The 14,773-nt window shown below is 38.9% G+C and overlaps 1 protein-coding gene across 7 annotated transcripts in view; it reads left to right on the forward strand.

Annotated features, from left to right (window-relative positions):
- The window catches only part of LOC124308390 (proto-oncogene tyrosine-protein kinase ROS), a 40,525-nt gene that overhangs the window by 6,579 nt on the left and 19,173 nt on the right, over window positions 1–14,773 (forward strand). For all 7 annotated transcript variants that reach the window (XM_046771061.1, XM_046771062.1, XM_046771063.1 and 4 more), the window contains exon 2: window positions 5,303–5,362. In XM_046771061.1, the coding sequence (XP_046627017.1) occupies window positions 5,303–5,362 (60 nt within the window). The remainder of the gene's footprint in view (window positions 1–5,302; window positions 5,363–14,773) is intronic.

A 14,773-nucleotide genomic window follows, 5' to 3' on the forward strand; every position in this document is an offset into this window, starting at 1 on the left:
ATATAAAGTCGTTATATCTTTATAAGCAGAAGTCTGCGGTATTCTATTATCAAATTTTTATATGAGGTCAAAGGCGAGGAGAAATAAACCGAATAAAAGAGAAAACGAGAAAAAGTTGAAACGTAATGTTTTGCCGGAATTATGTTTGTTACAATATTAAGTAGATATCATTTATATAAACTCTATCCTTACCCTACACGCTCCATATATTATGTTCTCTACGATAACGCATTTTTTTTTTAATCGTACTCTCGACTGGTTAATATTATTTCAGTTTGTACAAAATATGTCGTTTTAGACAACAGTTTGTAAAAAATCATACACAAACCACCTTTTCCTGAATATTTTAATTTTACGAATACTAAACGTGGGCTTATCTATACCAGTAATAAAATCAATGAAAAAAATTTTGATTTCCAACTCACCAGTCTGCAAATTAACAAAACTGATAAGAGATGAAATTCGGTTTAATAATTCGCCAGTAAAAAGTTTCGAAATCGTGACATATTATAGATAACGAAGCAAACGATCGTCGTGAAAATATTTTTGTTTTTTGATTTCTTTTTTTCCTTTTCAACGTTTGGTTAATAAAGGTATATATATATATATATGTATATACGAGACGTGCGAAGGCGAGGAATTGACCCAGTTGGTCAGTTTTTTTGGGAAGCCTGCGCACTTGAAGCCAAACAAACTGAACATCGGTTCGCTTGCTTCTCCAATTTATAATTTAAGCCGTACGTAGTAAACAAATCCTGGGAACGTACCGTACGTAGTTGGGTGCAGCAACGGTTTGCTCATAAAGCAGCCCGCGGTCAGTTCGTTTGTTCGCTCGTTCGTATGACGTAATGCCAATTAAGGCCTCTCCAGTATCCACACAATAATTATTCATATACACACGCATGGCCAGGACCACGTGTGTTGGATCGAACTGGAGGAGAGGACGCGAAGTTCCATAAAGGAAAAAAAGGGGAGAGAGAGAGAGAGAGAGAGAGAGAGAGAGAGAGAAGAGTGAAATTCCCGGTGGTCCTGACGCCTCGAATCGTTATTCATCAATTCGACCATCGACTTCAGGGAATTCTACAACAATTCGTTATTGCTTACTTGGAATACGCGGTTACGATTCGTCAATATTGAAACTTATGTTCATGGTACGTGAAACTCTCGTAAACCGATGTAACTCTTTCCGAATGAAACGTGCCTGACCGGATGACAGTAAGGAGAAGTTCGAACCTTGTTACAGATCATTTCTCAATTGCAGCAATTATCAAAGGAAATCTGTAACGATGGTTTTACAGAAATTAAGTGTATTGATCATTCACCGAACAAGATCCGATTAAAAAGCTCGTGATACAATGAACTACAGAGATGATTATACCTTGTATCTACCTTCAATGTAAGCTCGGAGTTTAAATAGATGTTTAAAACAAGGAATTAATCACTTTTGTAATCTGGTGTACGTAAGTCATGTAATCGCTGTAATTTCTTGTAATCGTTTGTGATATTTGCATTCTTTTTGTATTCGTCGTGATGTCTTCATAATTCTTGAAGTTCTTGTAATATTTGTAATCGGCTGCAATCGTTTTGTAATCCTTGTAATCTCTTTGCAATCAGTGTAATCTTTTTGCAATCTTTGGGTAGTTCGTAATTTTAATCCTAACCTTTGCCGTTTCTGTAACCTTTGCAATTATTGTAATCTCTATGCAATCAGTGTAATCCTTTTGTAATCGTTGCAGTCTTTTGATAATCTTCATAATCCTGCCGTCTCTGTAGTCTTTGTGATTCTTGTAATCTCTTGATAATCATTGTAATCTGTATGTAATCAGTGTAATCCTTTTGTAATCGTTGCAGTCTTTTGATAATCTTCATAATCCTTGCCGTCTCTGTAATCTTTGTGATTCTTGTAATCTCTTGATAATCATTGTAATCTGTATGCAATCAGTGTAATCCTTTTGTAATCTTTGCAGTATTTTGGTAATCTTCATAATCCTTGCCGTCTCTGTAATCTTTGTAATTCATGTAATCCCATTGTAACCCGTGTAATCTTTTTGCAATCTCTGTAGTCTTCTGGTAATCCTTGTAATGTTTGTAATCACGTGTACTCAATCTAATCCAAGTCGATGTACGCCACTTTTATAAACCGAGAATGAACTCCATGGCTTAAAAACACGAAGAGTTTAACTATTACAACGTTCGATTACTGCAAGTAAATTAGTGGTTACGTAAACAAGTCACTTTAATGGAGCACCAATGCTGACGACCGGCGTAAAATTCATCCCCAAGCCGGGGAACCCCGAAACGGTTTCATCTTTCAAATCGATCCGTTATACATCCATCCAGCCAGATTGATTTGGTCACGGCTATCCAACGATGTCCCTCCCCTTCTCATTACCGAGAATTCTTTAGAAATTTGACCTCGGTCGAGTAGTTCCAACCGGGAACTGGTCGGCCGTCCAACCAAACGGGAGCCATGGTCCCTCTGGAAGAGTGTGTTCTACCAACACTACGAAACGTGTTGGCGAACGGTGAGGCGAAGTTTCGAGTTTGAGGTGAACGGTGTCGGGTTTTATCCGCGCCGCGTTTCTCCTCGTTTTCAGAGTCGCACGGTGTTGATTGCCCATCGGTGTATACCTACACCTTGCACCCACCAATCCCACCTCCTAAATTCACTCGGATGGAACACCGACTACTTTTTCTCCCCGTCCCTCGCTTTTCATATTCTTCTCCATAGTGCCTGTATATTTCAACCTTCCAATGGAGTGAGAAACTAACATCTCGACACGTCTTCAACTATTGTAAGCTCCGGTTAGTCGGAGGTTAAATTTGTACAGTATACGATAAGTGACTTTTCCGCTCTCGAACCATCGGTGAATCCAAAAAAAATGTTAGACAAATCAAAAAATGACGTGTCAGAAAAAGGCAGGGGTTTTAAATTATAGTCCACGCAACTGCTCGGCGACAGAAAAGCCGTTGAAAATCAGGATAGCAGGAAGCGCCAATTTCACCGTTGTAAGTCCTCGGGTGAAATTGGCTCGAATCCTTCGTAGGGTACGGAAGAATTCCGAGTCCGTGCACCTTCACGTTCAACGTCCAAGTCGTCTATACCTGCTTCCGGAAGGGTGCAACAGTTGGTCGACGCGGCCAACCGTGACCAAGACGAAGACTGCGGCGAGTCGTTTAGTTGGGGTGGAACTAGGCGGGTGCAGATCAGGTGGGCGCGATTAGGGGATCACGATAGTCGCGTGTGTTGTGTCAGTGTCACGTAATATACCACGGAGAAAAATACACATGCGCTCACAATGTTTAACCCGTTACTTATAAATTCCCGCAATAGGTACCCGAATGTATTTCGCTGAATGGTCGTTAGTTTTTTCTGCTTTAACATCACGAGAAGCCTTTCCAATTTCCTCCGTCATGTCTTATATATTCTCTGACGTTACGGTCTGATCGAAAACGCAGGTGGATGTTATATTTTACCGTGTTTGTTTTTTTATTTTTTTTCTTCTTCTCTTTCTGAGACAGGAAGCTTAGGGTTTGTGTACGGTAATAATGACTCGAAGGTTCCGCAATCAGGTGCTATGGTACCTTGTGGAAATGATGCACCCGAATTTAACCCCGTAACGAATTATCGGACTGGTGGTTGAATCGTAAGTTTAGAAAGGTCTGTGATAAAATATAGTTTCTGGTCGATTGACAACGAGTCAGGTCTGATTCATGTGAAATTTTTCAAACTCAGGTGAATACATTTTAATTCGCGATAGGCATTGTGATTTGAATTCATGTAATCAGCCACCTGACTTCATTTGGAATATTTGGAATATTTCAAATTGGCACATTGTGGTAATTAATGATAAGTGATCGTGTGAGATACTTATGAAGTATTTTCAAGCTTCAAGTATTTACAAGGCAGTCGAAATCTTTTGAAGTCATTTGAAATCTTTCAAAGTCTGTTTAAATTCATTGAATCCATGGTTTATACTTTATGGTCACTCGAAGTCGTGTAACGTAAAGTGATACCATTGGAAATCATGACGTGAATTCATTAGAATCAAAACTTTAAAAAAATATTTCGAGTATCATATATATATATATACCCTCGGAAAGTAAAACAATACACGAGGTGAGAGCATTTTATTCTTCATGCTGAAAAATCACGAAAGCTGTATGACGTACATATTTTCACAGCTTCTATTATACGTCAGAGGGGAACTACGAAGCTTGCGGAGCATTGAAAACCTAAATTGAATCGCTTGGCGGTGGTTAAAAGAACGGTAAACTGTTGTATCCGGTTCAATTCTAACCCCCCCGGTAGCTGCGTCCATGCGTGCAATAAATCATCGAGTAAAAAGCTGTATAGAGAGTCGGTAAATGGTAGGTACGCATACGTATACATATACAATAATGACAAGGTAGATCGCGATGTAAATAATTTGTTTCTTAATGGCCAAATTTTTCGACTAAATTGATGTAAAATTTTTGTGTCAACTTTCTTGGAAACAAAAAAGATTCGGTAAAATATTGTCCTACTTTTCCAAAATCTCAACGATACTTTTAAAAATTCCCACCACATTGTATCACGCAAGTATCCGAGCACGATTGAAAAACATTGTTAATCAGACGTCATTGAACCGAAATGAAATAAGGATTTGTCATGTGGAAACTACAGGAATTTTTACCGGTAAATCTAATTCCTACAGTCCACCTGTGCGACCTGTGCAGTTAAACTCATTGTCCGTGAGCTTCCGGACACAGGTGTACTTCCGGCTTTGCAAGTATAACGAGGGCTGCAGGTTACACGCCCTCGGAATAGTTGCGTGAAGTGTGTAATGGAATGAAAATTGTACAACTGCAACACCCAGCTCGAAATTCCCCCAGTCAATTTTTGATCCGTAACCCAGGTATGGTAATTATTCGGGTATTTCTTGTTACACGTTTACACGGATTACGTTTAGGTATAATGCAGCCGTGTGCTTGAGTGCGTCCTACACGCACGTTGAATATGCATTGCGCGACTTTGTAATGGGTTTATTTGCTTCTACACTCACGATGTAAGGGTGGCAAGCGATGCGTGCGGCAGCAGCCCCGTTTCAGCATGAGAATTCCAGTTTACAACGGGCGAAATTTAAATATCAGGTTCCTGGGAACCGGTAATTTTCCAAATCATCGATATCCAGACTCAACGAACGATCAACGGTATCCTGACAAACGAATCCATATGCATCAATGACTTTTTTCAAATTTGATGCAAAGCACGCCATGTATATACAAGTGTTGATCAATTTTCATGTTTTTGGGGTTTCAGAGTCGAACTGACGAGGTCAACTCCGAAGTCGGATGTGGTGCCAATTGCAGATTGGATAAGGTAAGTCGATTCGCGCCTGCGCCGTTAACGTCACCTTTGGTTCGTTCCCTTCGTTTTTCCTCTAGATGAATTCTTAGTCATTTATTCGACGCAAAAACTGGTCCGAATAAACGCGAGTCAAATTATTGCAAGAGCTGTAAAATTGGCACCGGAGACAGTGAGGGAGGGCGAGACTGGGTGTCCGTTTCCTTTTCGTTGTTCTGACCACAGCGGGGAACAATAAAGTTTGAACTTCCGGTTCAGGATGGACGGAGGAGATCCCTACACCCTTCGACACGAAGATGAATATACGAGGGCCGCGAGTGAAACATGGCAGGGCAACAACAAATACGAGCGCGGTAGTGTAACAAGGGCTCGCTGCTTGCCGTGTGTGGAACAAAATGTAACGAATGAACGAATGCATGAATGAATCAAGGATCGTTGTGAACCCAGTGGATGAACATCCAGTATTAACTACGTAGGGCTGCTGGGTGCTCCACGTTTTAAATTGGAACGCGTGCAATACAAGTGCAGCTGGCAAAGCAGACGGTCTCGGCCTCATTAACGGATGTTGCCAAATTGACGTGCGACTTCGGGATGGCGATACAGGCTTAAATTGTGGAAACGAGACACCGGTGAAAGCCCATGTGTGGAAAATAAGAACCTCAGTTTTGTCGAACGTTTCGTAAAACTTGACCTCCAATTTTATCGTCACTAGATCAGATTGGAACAAATCCATGACGCAATCTTCGGTACAGTTGTATTCATTGATGCCTTAAAGCTTCCGGCTAACTAATTGTTCTCGGTCCGAAACAAAATGCGAGTTCGATTCTATATGAATTATGCGACAATGACTTCCAACCTCTTGTTGCCGATGTCAGAGATTGGGAGTCATTCTCAGAGTACGGTGATATTCGTTAATGCCCAGACCTTCTGTCTAACTAATTGTTCTCGGTCCGAAACAAAATGCGAGTTCGATTCTATATGAATTACGCGACAATGACTTCCAACCTCTTGTTGCCGATGTCAGAGATTGGGAGTCATTCTCAGAGTACGGTGATATTCGTTAATGCCCAGACCTTCCGTCTAACTAATTGTTTTCGGTCCGAGACAAAGTGCGAGTTTGATTAAATACGAGGTTGTGTGACAATGACTCCCAATCTCTCACGTCGGTTGCATCGCCATTCATTGTCACATAATTCGTATAGAATCAAACTCGCATTTTATTTCGTATTGAAAACAAGATAGCCGGAAGGTTAAGGCGTTAACGAACGTTGCAGTATGTACGTACAGGAACCTGAGAAATCCAATTAGAGGCGTTGGCGTTTCCCAACGGAAATCATTTCGGCTTTAGATGCGGAGGAAAAAGTTTGAAAAGCCGGATACGTAGTCAGCAGTCCGTATCTCCACGACAACGACAATAACGACGAGGAAGAGGAGGAAGAGGAGGAGGAGGAGGAGGATGAGGAGGTACGGGATGCAGACACGGTGTGCCTAGCGTGGTCGAATCACTTACGAGCCATCGGCAATAAGTAAATCAGGAAAATTGAGTGCCGGATTCATTGTGTCCAGGGGCACGCGATGTGTTTGTAGAACAACACTCGAACGTGACGCGCGAATGCGAATCAAGTGTGTCGTTATACGTCAGTCAAGGAAGTCTGGCCACGTGACTGTGCCGTTTTGCTACAACCCTCTGCGAATTCCGCAGTTGACGCACAACGCCATAGCCGCAACGCATTTTTTTCTAAATTAACATGGAATTCCCGAGAGTCGTTACACGCTCCTTGGGCTTCAGGAACGCTCGCACTCCACGAGGCGGACGGAGAATCCAGCACTATTGTACTTTTGAAAAGCATGTATGCGGTAGCTGCGCTCGTAAATGGGAGAGAATAATACCAGGAGACTGTTGAACTGTGCCTGATGGAAGCTTACGGTTACACCATGTCACGGTGGGTGTTTTTCCTTTCGTTTCACAAGTGGTTGCGATCCTTGAGCAGTGTGTATAAATTATGTGGAAACAGAGTCGAAATTGGTAGCTAAGACTTCAAGTGGCTCAAGGGTTTCTTACCAGTACACCGGAGAGCACTCGTCCAGAGGTTTGTATACGTGCCTGGTTCACTCTGCACCGCGGTAGCGGACCACCCTCAAGAGACGCAACTTGGATTACACGGTCTGCAAAAACAAAAAAAAAAATTTTCAATTTCAGCTGCACGGGACGTTTTTTGGTAAATATTATGTTTTCGAGTCTGCCGAATCCTGAAATCACTTTCATTTCCTTACATCACGTACGGTATTTTTGTGAAATACAAGGTGTTTGCATGATAAAAACCCATAACGATAATGAAAAAACCACCATTTCGTTGCGATGAACTAAACTTTATATCTTGCAACATTAAACGAACAATTTCTCTTTTATCTCTCTCTTTTCATTTGCGGTTGGCTTACTTTTCTCTCGCTATCTCACCTTTTGACGCAATTAGTGACGGTATATTCTCTCATGAATAATCACGGTGGCCTTTTCAGGGTTCACCGAAATCAATTTTTCACTACTTAATTGTACCGAACATTTGCTCCAGGGACATTAGTTATTTTAAGACATGTGATATTTTTACGGATAGATAATATTTCTCGAATAATCTTGACCGTGGTAAATGTATAATAAACGAACAATATTTATTACTAGTTGAAGTTAATTTAAGAAATTCATGTATAGCGACAAAATTTCTTGATCCCTACTTTCGATGATAAATCGTACTCTAATTTGAATATGTAGTATTTTTGTTATCTAAACTGTCTTGCGGATATCTCTTTCGGTATATTTTACACTACGTGCTTTAATTATCCGACATATATTTATCGTCATAAATTAATATATCTTGTTTCATATTATTCATCTTTTATTCTATTTGTTGATGCGTTTTTCTTTTCTTTTCATTTTTAATTTTTTTCAGTCTAATCTCCAACAGAATGACCAACCGTCTTCTATAAGTCTACAGTTAACAATTCTTATAGAGCATGAAAATCGGTGTCAAGAAGTATACATAATGATTCGGATTTCACATAGGAAGGAAAATTCATAAGGGTCTAAATTCTGATTAAATTCGCTTAATATCCGCGAAAATTAATTTCCACTCGTTCGCGGAGCGCAGAAGTAGGTAACTGATGTTAGAAAATCAAAGCGTTGCTATACTTTCAACAATCAATTTACTCAGTTTTGATTACCGATCCATCATATAATATTAGTAAACAACAAACTGAAATCTTTCAAAGACCGTGCAGCATAAAACTGCAGTGATATATAATTAATCATGGAGATTCTTCTTCCTCCTTTTACTCCCCTCCTTCTCTTCTGTTGCATAAAATTTATTATCTGTAGCGTTAAAACTGTTACCACTTCATTACAACAATCATTATATACGATCTCGAAGCTGAATGCTATCAATATTTTGAAAGGATTTCAAGATTCGACACGATGATCATTGTACCTGACTTCAAAGCTGAATACGAATTCAAAGTGTTTTATAAGACTTCAAGGTGAATCCATACGTCATACGACGTTAACCGTAACTCCACGTGGACTCCAATCACTTTACATAGTAACAATAAAATGGTGCTGAGTAATCTGTACAGTAAAGTGCACCTGACTTCCAAATCGAACACTATCGATGTCTTGGAAGACTTTAAGGTTCATCTCAATCATTATACCTGACTTCAAAGCTGAATACTATCAGTGTCTTGGAAGACTTCAAAGTGAATCCACACAGAACACGACGTTAACCATAACTCCACGTGGACTCCAATCACTTTACATAGTAACAATAAAATGGTGCTGAGTAATCTGTACAGTAAAGTGCACCTGACTTCCAAATCGAACACTATCAGTGACTTGGAAGACTTGAACGTGACTCCATAAACGCTTTGACTTGCAACTGATTTCACGTGGACTCGATCGACGTTATACGATGACTTGAAAATGGTACCCATAATAATTGTTTAACCAGTGAAATTCAGCAGTGATGAAAGTTCATATAACCAAGCCATCAATGAGTATCCATAGATACCTATGCGTCCATGCATAATCGAGTCGAAACCATCGTGGGTGTATTTACTATTTAGGGTACACGTGGGCCGATCTGCGGATAAGTAGAGATTAACGCCGTAGATTTACCTACCGCCATGATGGACTCACACCACATATGCCCAGAACGCACAGACGGTGCAGGTTCGGAGTGTGAGTGAATGAAGCCGCGAACGAGAGCAAAGAGAGCTCGGATAAACCAAGCGAGGGGGAGAGAGAGAGAGAGAGGGGAACAGAAGGGGGCGTAATGTGTGTCGAGGATTTAATGAGGAAGTGAGGAATTAGCGAGAGTACGCGGAGGCAGTGTACCTACACTGCTGCTGCAGAGACGGAGGGCCGTTCGAACCGTTCCGCCAACCCTCGAGAACTTCGCTGTGAGGGATGTCTAACTTTTGAGGGTCGTCATCGTTATCAGCTAGTCGCTCGGCACTAATTCGGTATCATCTACCAACTATCGTAATTCGTGAATAGACGTTGCGACGATCGAGACACGCCGTTCGACGCATCAATCAACACCGATCAACTGGGTGCATGCACTATAAATATAGGGGTACTTGAAAATGTCCTCGTTAAGTCAGAGGCTGGTTTTTGGCGCCATTTTATCACCGTGTAACCCAAGTTTTTCATTTTAATGGAGGCAAATCGTAATTATCCGGGTTTTAGACTACTCGTGTCACGTATAAATCAACGAAACATAAGCCACAATATACCCGTTCCACTATCCATACGCCAATAAAGACGGCCAACGGTCACCTGTACGCCTGGTTGTATTAGTTTGATTTTTTTTTCCACCAGATGACGCTGAGCAGAGTTACAATTCCAATAATTATACACGGGATTTTGGTTCAAAAATTCGAATAATTTCAAATATCGTGTATCGAAAACTGTATTTTTCCGCATGGCTGTGATGAGAATAAGTCCGTTTAAAAACTGCGTCACTTATTCGCTGTGAGGTCAAAAATACTTTATACAGTGACAAATCCCGCGTGGAAGAGAAAAATTTACTGTTTAAAAGAATCTGCGAATTACGCTGCAGAGACGACGAATATAATAAATACATATATATAGCGCAGAATTGCACTGCCCAGGAAACGACTACTTGTCACGTCAATGCGAATTAAATTTTATGAATTTCTCTTCATTTTGTGAAAAATTATTTGGTCGCTTGGTTCTCTTCGTTGTTTCGACAATAGCGAACGCGAATTTAAAAGAATTTCGTTTGAAACACAGTAGAATTCAATTTTGTCTGTACGTAAGATTCAGCAATTAAGAGGTACATTATTCTAACCACACCAAATTTTCTGCAGTCAAATTTTCCGAAATCTCTCGGATTTCTCAATAGACTTCAAAATAAGTATTTTTCCCAAAATTTGCCGAAAGTACAAAATTGTTCTATACCAATACGAATCCTAATACCAACCAATTCTGGCAAAACTAAAAATGTATAGTCACTTAGCGACGGCCATTGAGCTCGAAATGAAAATTGATTATTTTTGGTCATTCTCAATTAGTCACACGAAATTTTTGGCAACTTTTTGGTACTTTCGTTGAGCTTGAAAAAAAGTATAAGATACTTTAGCGCATTTACCCTCGTTAGACGAACGTTTTCTTTTTTGTTTTTTTTTTTTGTTTGTAATTTATAACGGAAGTCACGCTTCGACGTGGCTACTTAGAAATGAAATTTTATAGTCGTATCATTGCCGCGCGTCAATTGCGTGCGCGGTGTCGACACGACGCGTGGTGCAGAAAAACCGGACGTGACGTGACGCGTGATCATGTACGTCGTTCAAGTCTCGTGCAGGGTCGGTATGAGGAAGGTCATCATCGGCCTTACCGACATAAGTTATCATCGAAATCGTGTCAATTATTAGCATTACACCCAAGAGATACGGGGCAGGGTTGAAGTTCCGAATTTGAAAAATTCCGCATTATTTGGTGGCGAAATTTAACTTTGAAGGAAAGTAACGAAACTTTGAAGAAACAGAGACAGAGTTTCGAATGGTCGGAAACACGCCCGGTCAAAGTTCCGAAATGCAAGATTCCGAAAATTCAAGTGACGATTGAGCAAAGTTACGAAAAGTAAACGATGGAGAAAAATTCTGAGAAACAAAGATTCGATGGAGCAAAATTTGGAAAATTAAAATTAACTCAGACAGCGTAGTTTACTCAACGAGAGGGTGGAAAATATGAGAAAAACCGAAAATCAGAATGAACGTAAAAATATCGAAACTTCAAAACAAAGAAAGACCAAAGTGACAAAATTTCACCAAGCTACAAATTCAGGGAACTGAAAATCTAGGATCAACGATGTTTCAGATTGCAGCTTTTTATCGCGCACTATTCGGGATTTAAAATTTCTGATAGTATCTGTTCTCTCATATTTGTTATTCGAGTTTACTAAATTCGGAATTCTGGCCATTCTGATTTTCGATTTTTCTGATTTCTTAACCCACTCAGATTCACCGCCAAAAAATTGGGACTTTGGCGCTTTCGGAATTTTTCAAATTTTTCATTTCAACCCCGCCCAAGAGATACTGCAATAAATGCCGTTTGTCACAATCCAATATCCAAGTGAATAAAAATTACTTCACAGAGCATAATTCAACAAAATTATACTAAATTAAGTGACTTAATCGATTAGATAATATTGAAAAATTGATTCTAACCTTCGTAACAATACGTGTTTCTCTTTTCTCTAGTAATAATTAATAACAACGTACTCCATACAAAGAAAAAAAGAAAAAATCGTTCATCCTTGTCAACTGTTGGATAATCGCCAACAAGCATCGCGGATGAAAATTTTCTTACACCAATTGACGGGAGAAAAACGTGAAGAAAATAAATCAGTCGATAATTTCACTTAAAATAAGGGTTGAAAAAATCGTAGCCTCCAACGTATCGTGCACGTAAACGGCCACAGACTCGTAAGACTTGTTATAAATTGAACAAAAAGCGACTCGCTTATGTACATGTATGTGTGTGTAATAAAATGCACGAGCGAAGCGAATAGAATTCGAAAGGCGGGGGAATTGTTCAGTGATAATACAAATGAAAACTGAAATTAATAATGTCCTTATCGTTTATCGCCCGGCGACCTTTACAGATTGTGAATTGACCCGTGGATCGCGATGCGTGCTTTACGGACCGTTTTGTGTACGATGGAATGGAATTTCCATACGACGATGCCATCGTCTAAGAAACGAGATACCGGCAACGACAAACGCAACACCATGAACGACGTAAACACACCGATGTTATCGCATGTGTCTTATAATTAACACTTTTATACAACATACATATATCCTAAATATTATTAACTGGTGGTTAATATTTGAAACGGTTTGATTTAAAATATTTAAATAGCATTTTGAGTTAAACATTTTAAATCTCCTCAAAGCAACCATTTGAATCACGTTCTTCAAAGCTGCATTTTTTATTTTTCATTTTAAACAGTTTTCACCAGTTAATAACATAATGCTACACACAACCAGCCGTAAGTTTGAATAGTTGATAATTTTCTGTTATTGTTCGTAAAATTCTGCTTTCCCGTCCCCGCAACGAGATTCAAAAATATTAATAAACATTTTTTTAACCGTATAACGAGCAACTATAATCCGCGTGTTACAATGATAAATTATTAATTTCATTACGCGACAGCGGAGATTGAATTATGTTTACAAAATTTCATTACTTATCCAGCGTCAATGTATCAATGTATCAATGTTTCTAACCTTTCGAGACATCGCAATCCTCAAAGATTGTTATTATTGTTATACATCGTACTTGCATGTTTCGATGCAACGTATTCGAAAAAATCATCAAAACGAAAGTGCGAGAAATTCAGCTCAAATTTTGTTCACACTTGTGATTATATGAAATAAAAAGAAAGTAAAATTGAACTATGCAAAATCACAAATACGTTTTTTTACCCTGCCCGGATCGATTTAATATTTTCCAAACACTTCCCACATCCCAGATACGATTTTTCAAGGTTTTCCTAAACTTTTCGAACTATCAAATCTCAACGACTATATCGTTCAATTTCTGTAATGTTTTCAAATTTAATACTTTTACGATCAATCTATACTCCAGATTATCCAGATTTTTGTTTTCTTGTACCGTTCCGCTTTTCATACCAGTAACAATATTGATATACATTTTTTACAGGAGTACAAACTGTGTGTAATACTGACATTATTTTTTGTAAATTCACTTTCTAAGATTAGTACACGATAAAAAAAATGAAATAAAATAAAATAAAAAATACTTCGCAGATTATCTGTAATGGTTTGCGCTTACAGCTCTTGCATGCATTGTAAAAGTTCAGAAGAATCAAGAGAAACGCGTGTATATCTGAGAGACCAACAAATGCTTTCTCCGCCTACTTCTTATCGCTCGAAATTCAATTAATATAGCGATATATATATATGTATATATATATATGTAGGTATAATAATGAACGTGATAATCACTTGCACAAGTATAGCACGTGCGTATGCGATACATATAGGTATATAGTTATATAGGTATACACAATGTTACGCATACGACTGCGAAAGAAATAAGTTTTGAAAAAATCAAAAAAAAAAAAAAAAAATACGGTATAAAATGTAAAAATTTTGATCGTACTCGCGTTCTAACAGTCGAAATATTTCATGTATGTACAGTAGACTGTATAAAAAAAAAATATCGTTCCACGTTCTGGTCTTATCGGTACACTAATAGGGTTGACGAGTTGGAAAATTTCAAATTTAATAAAAAAACAAAAAGAAAAAACAAAGAAACAATCAAATAGAAAATGGCGATGATTTGTACCTCTGAATATTAATTATTAAGAGCTAAAATTTGGACAGTGTCTTCTTCTCGTCATTTGGCACAATACTTTTCATGTTGAATTTTGAGAAAAAAAAAATGAAGAAAAAAAAAATCACAATAGTCGATTTTTCGATAGATTTTAAATACACGGTATGACGTAGCGGATGTGTGTATCAGAGCGAGGCATACCTGAGAATCACGATGACTCTGCTCGCTTGTTTCATTCAATGACGCAGATAAATATGTACGTACGTGTGTAATAAATATATACGAGTAGGTGCAGCATTCGACTCAATCTGAAAGAACGGCAGGGGAACTTCCGTTGCAGCATCTCGCGTGGTTGCTCGGGCATTAATCATAAAAATTATCTTCTATTTTCCGGGTAAAAAGTACTGGATAAATGAAGTGAAAAGAAAAATTAAACAGAAGCTACCGCGTACTTTACAAACGAATATGATTACTGTAACAGTGTGGGCGGTGAAAACGGCACGTGCCACCGCAGACTTGACGCGTGTGTATTTTACGTGCGTAAGAACATA

Source organism: Neodiprion virginianus, chromosome 7 (genome assembly GCF_021901495.1).
Source record: "Neodiprion virginianus isolate iyNeoVirg1 chromosome 7, iyNeoVirg1.1, whole genome shotgun sequence".
NCBI lineage: Eukaryota > Metazoa > Arthropoda > Insecta > Hymenoptera > Diprionidae > Neodiprion > Neodiprion virginianus.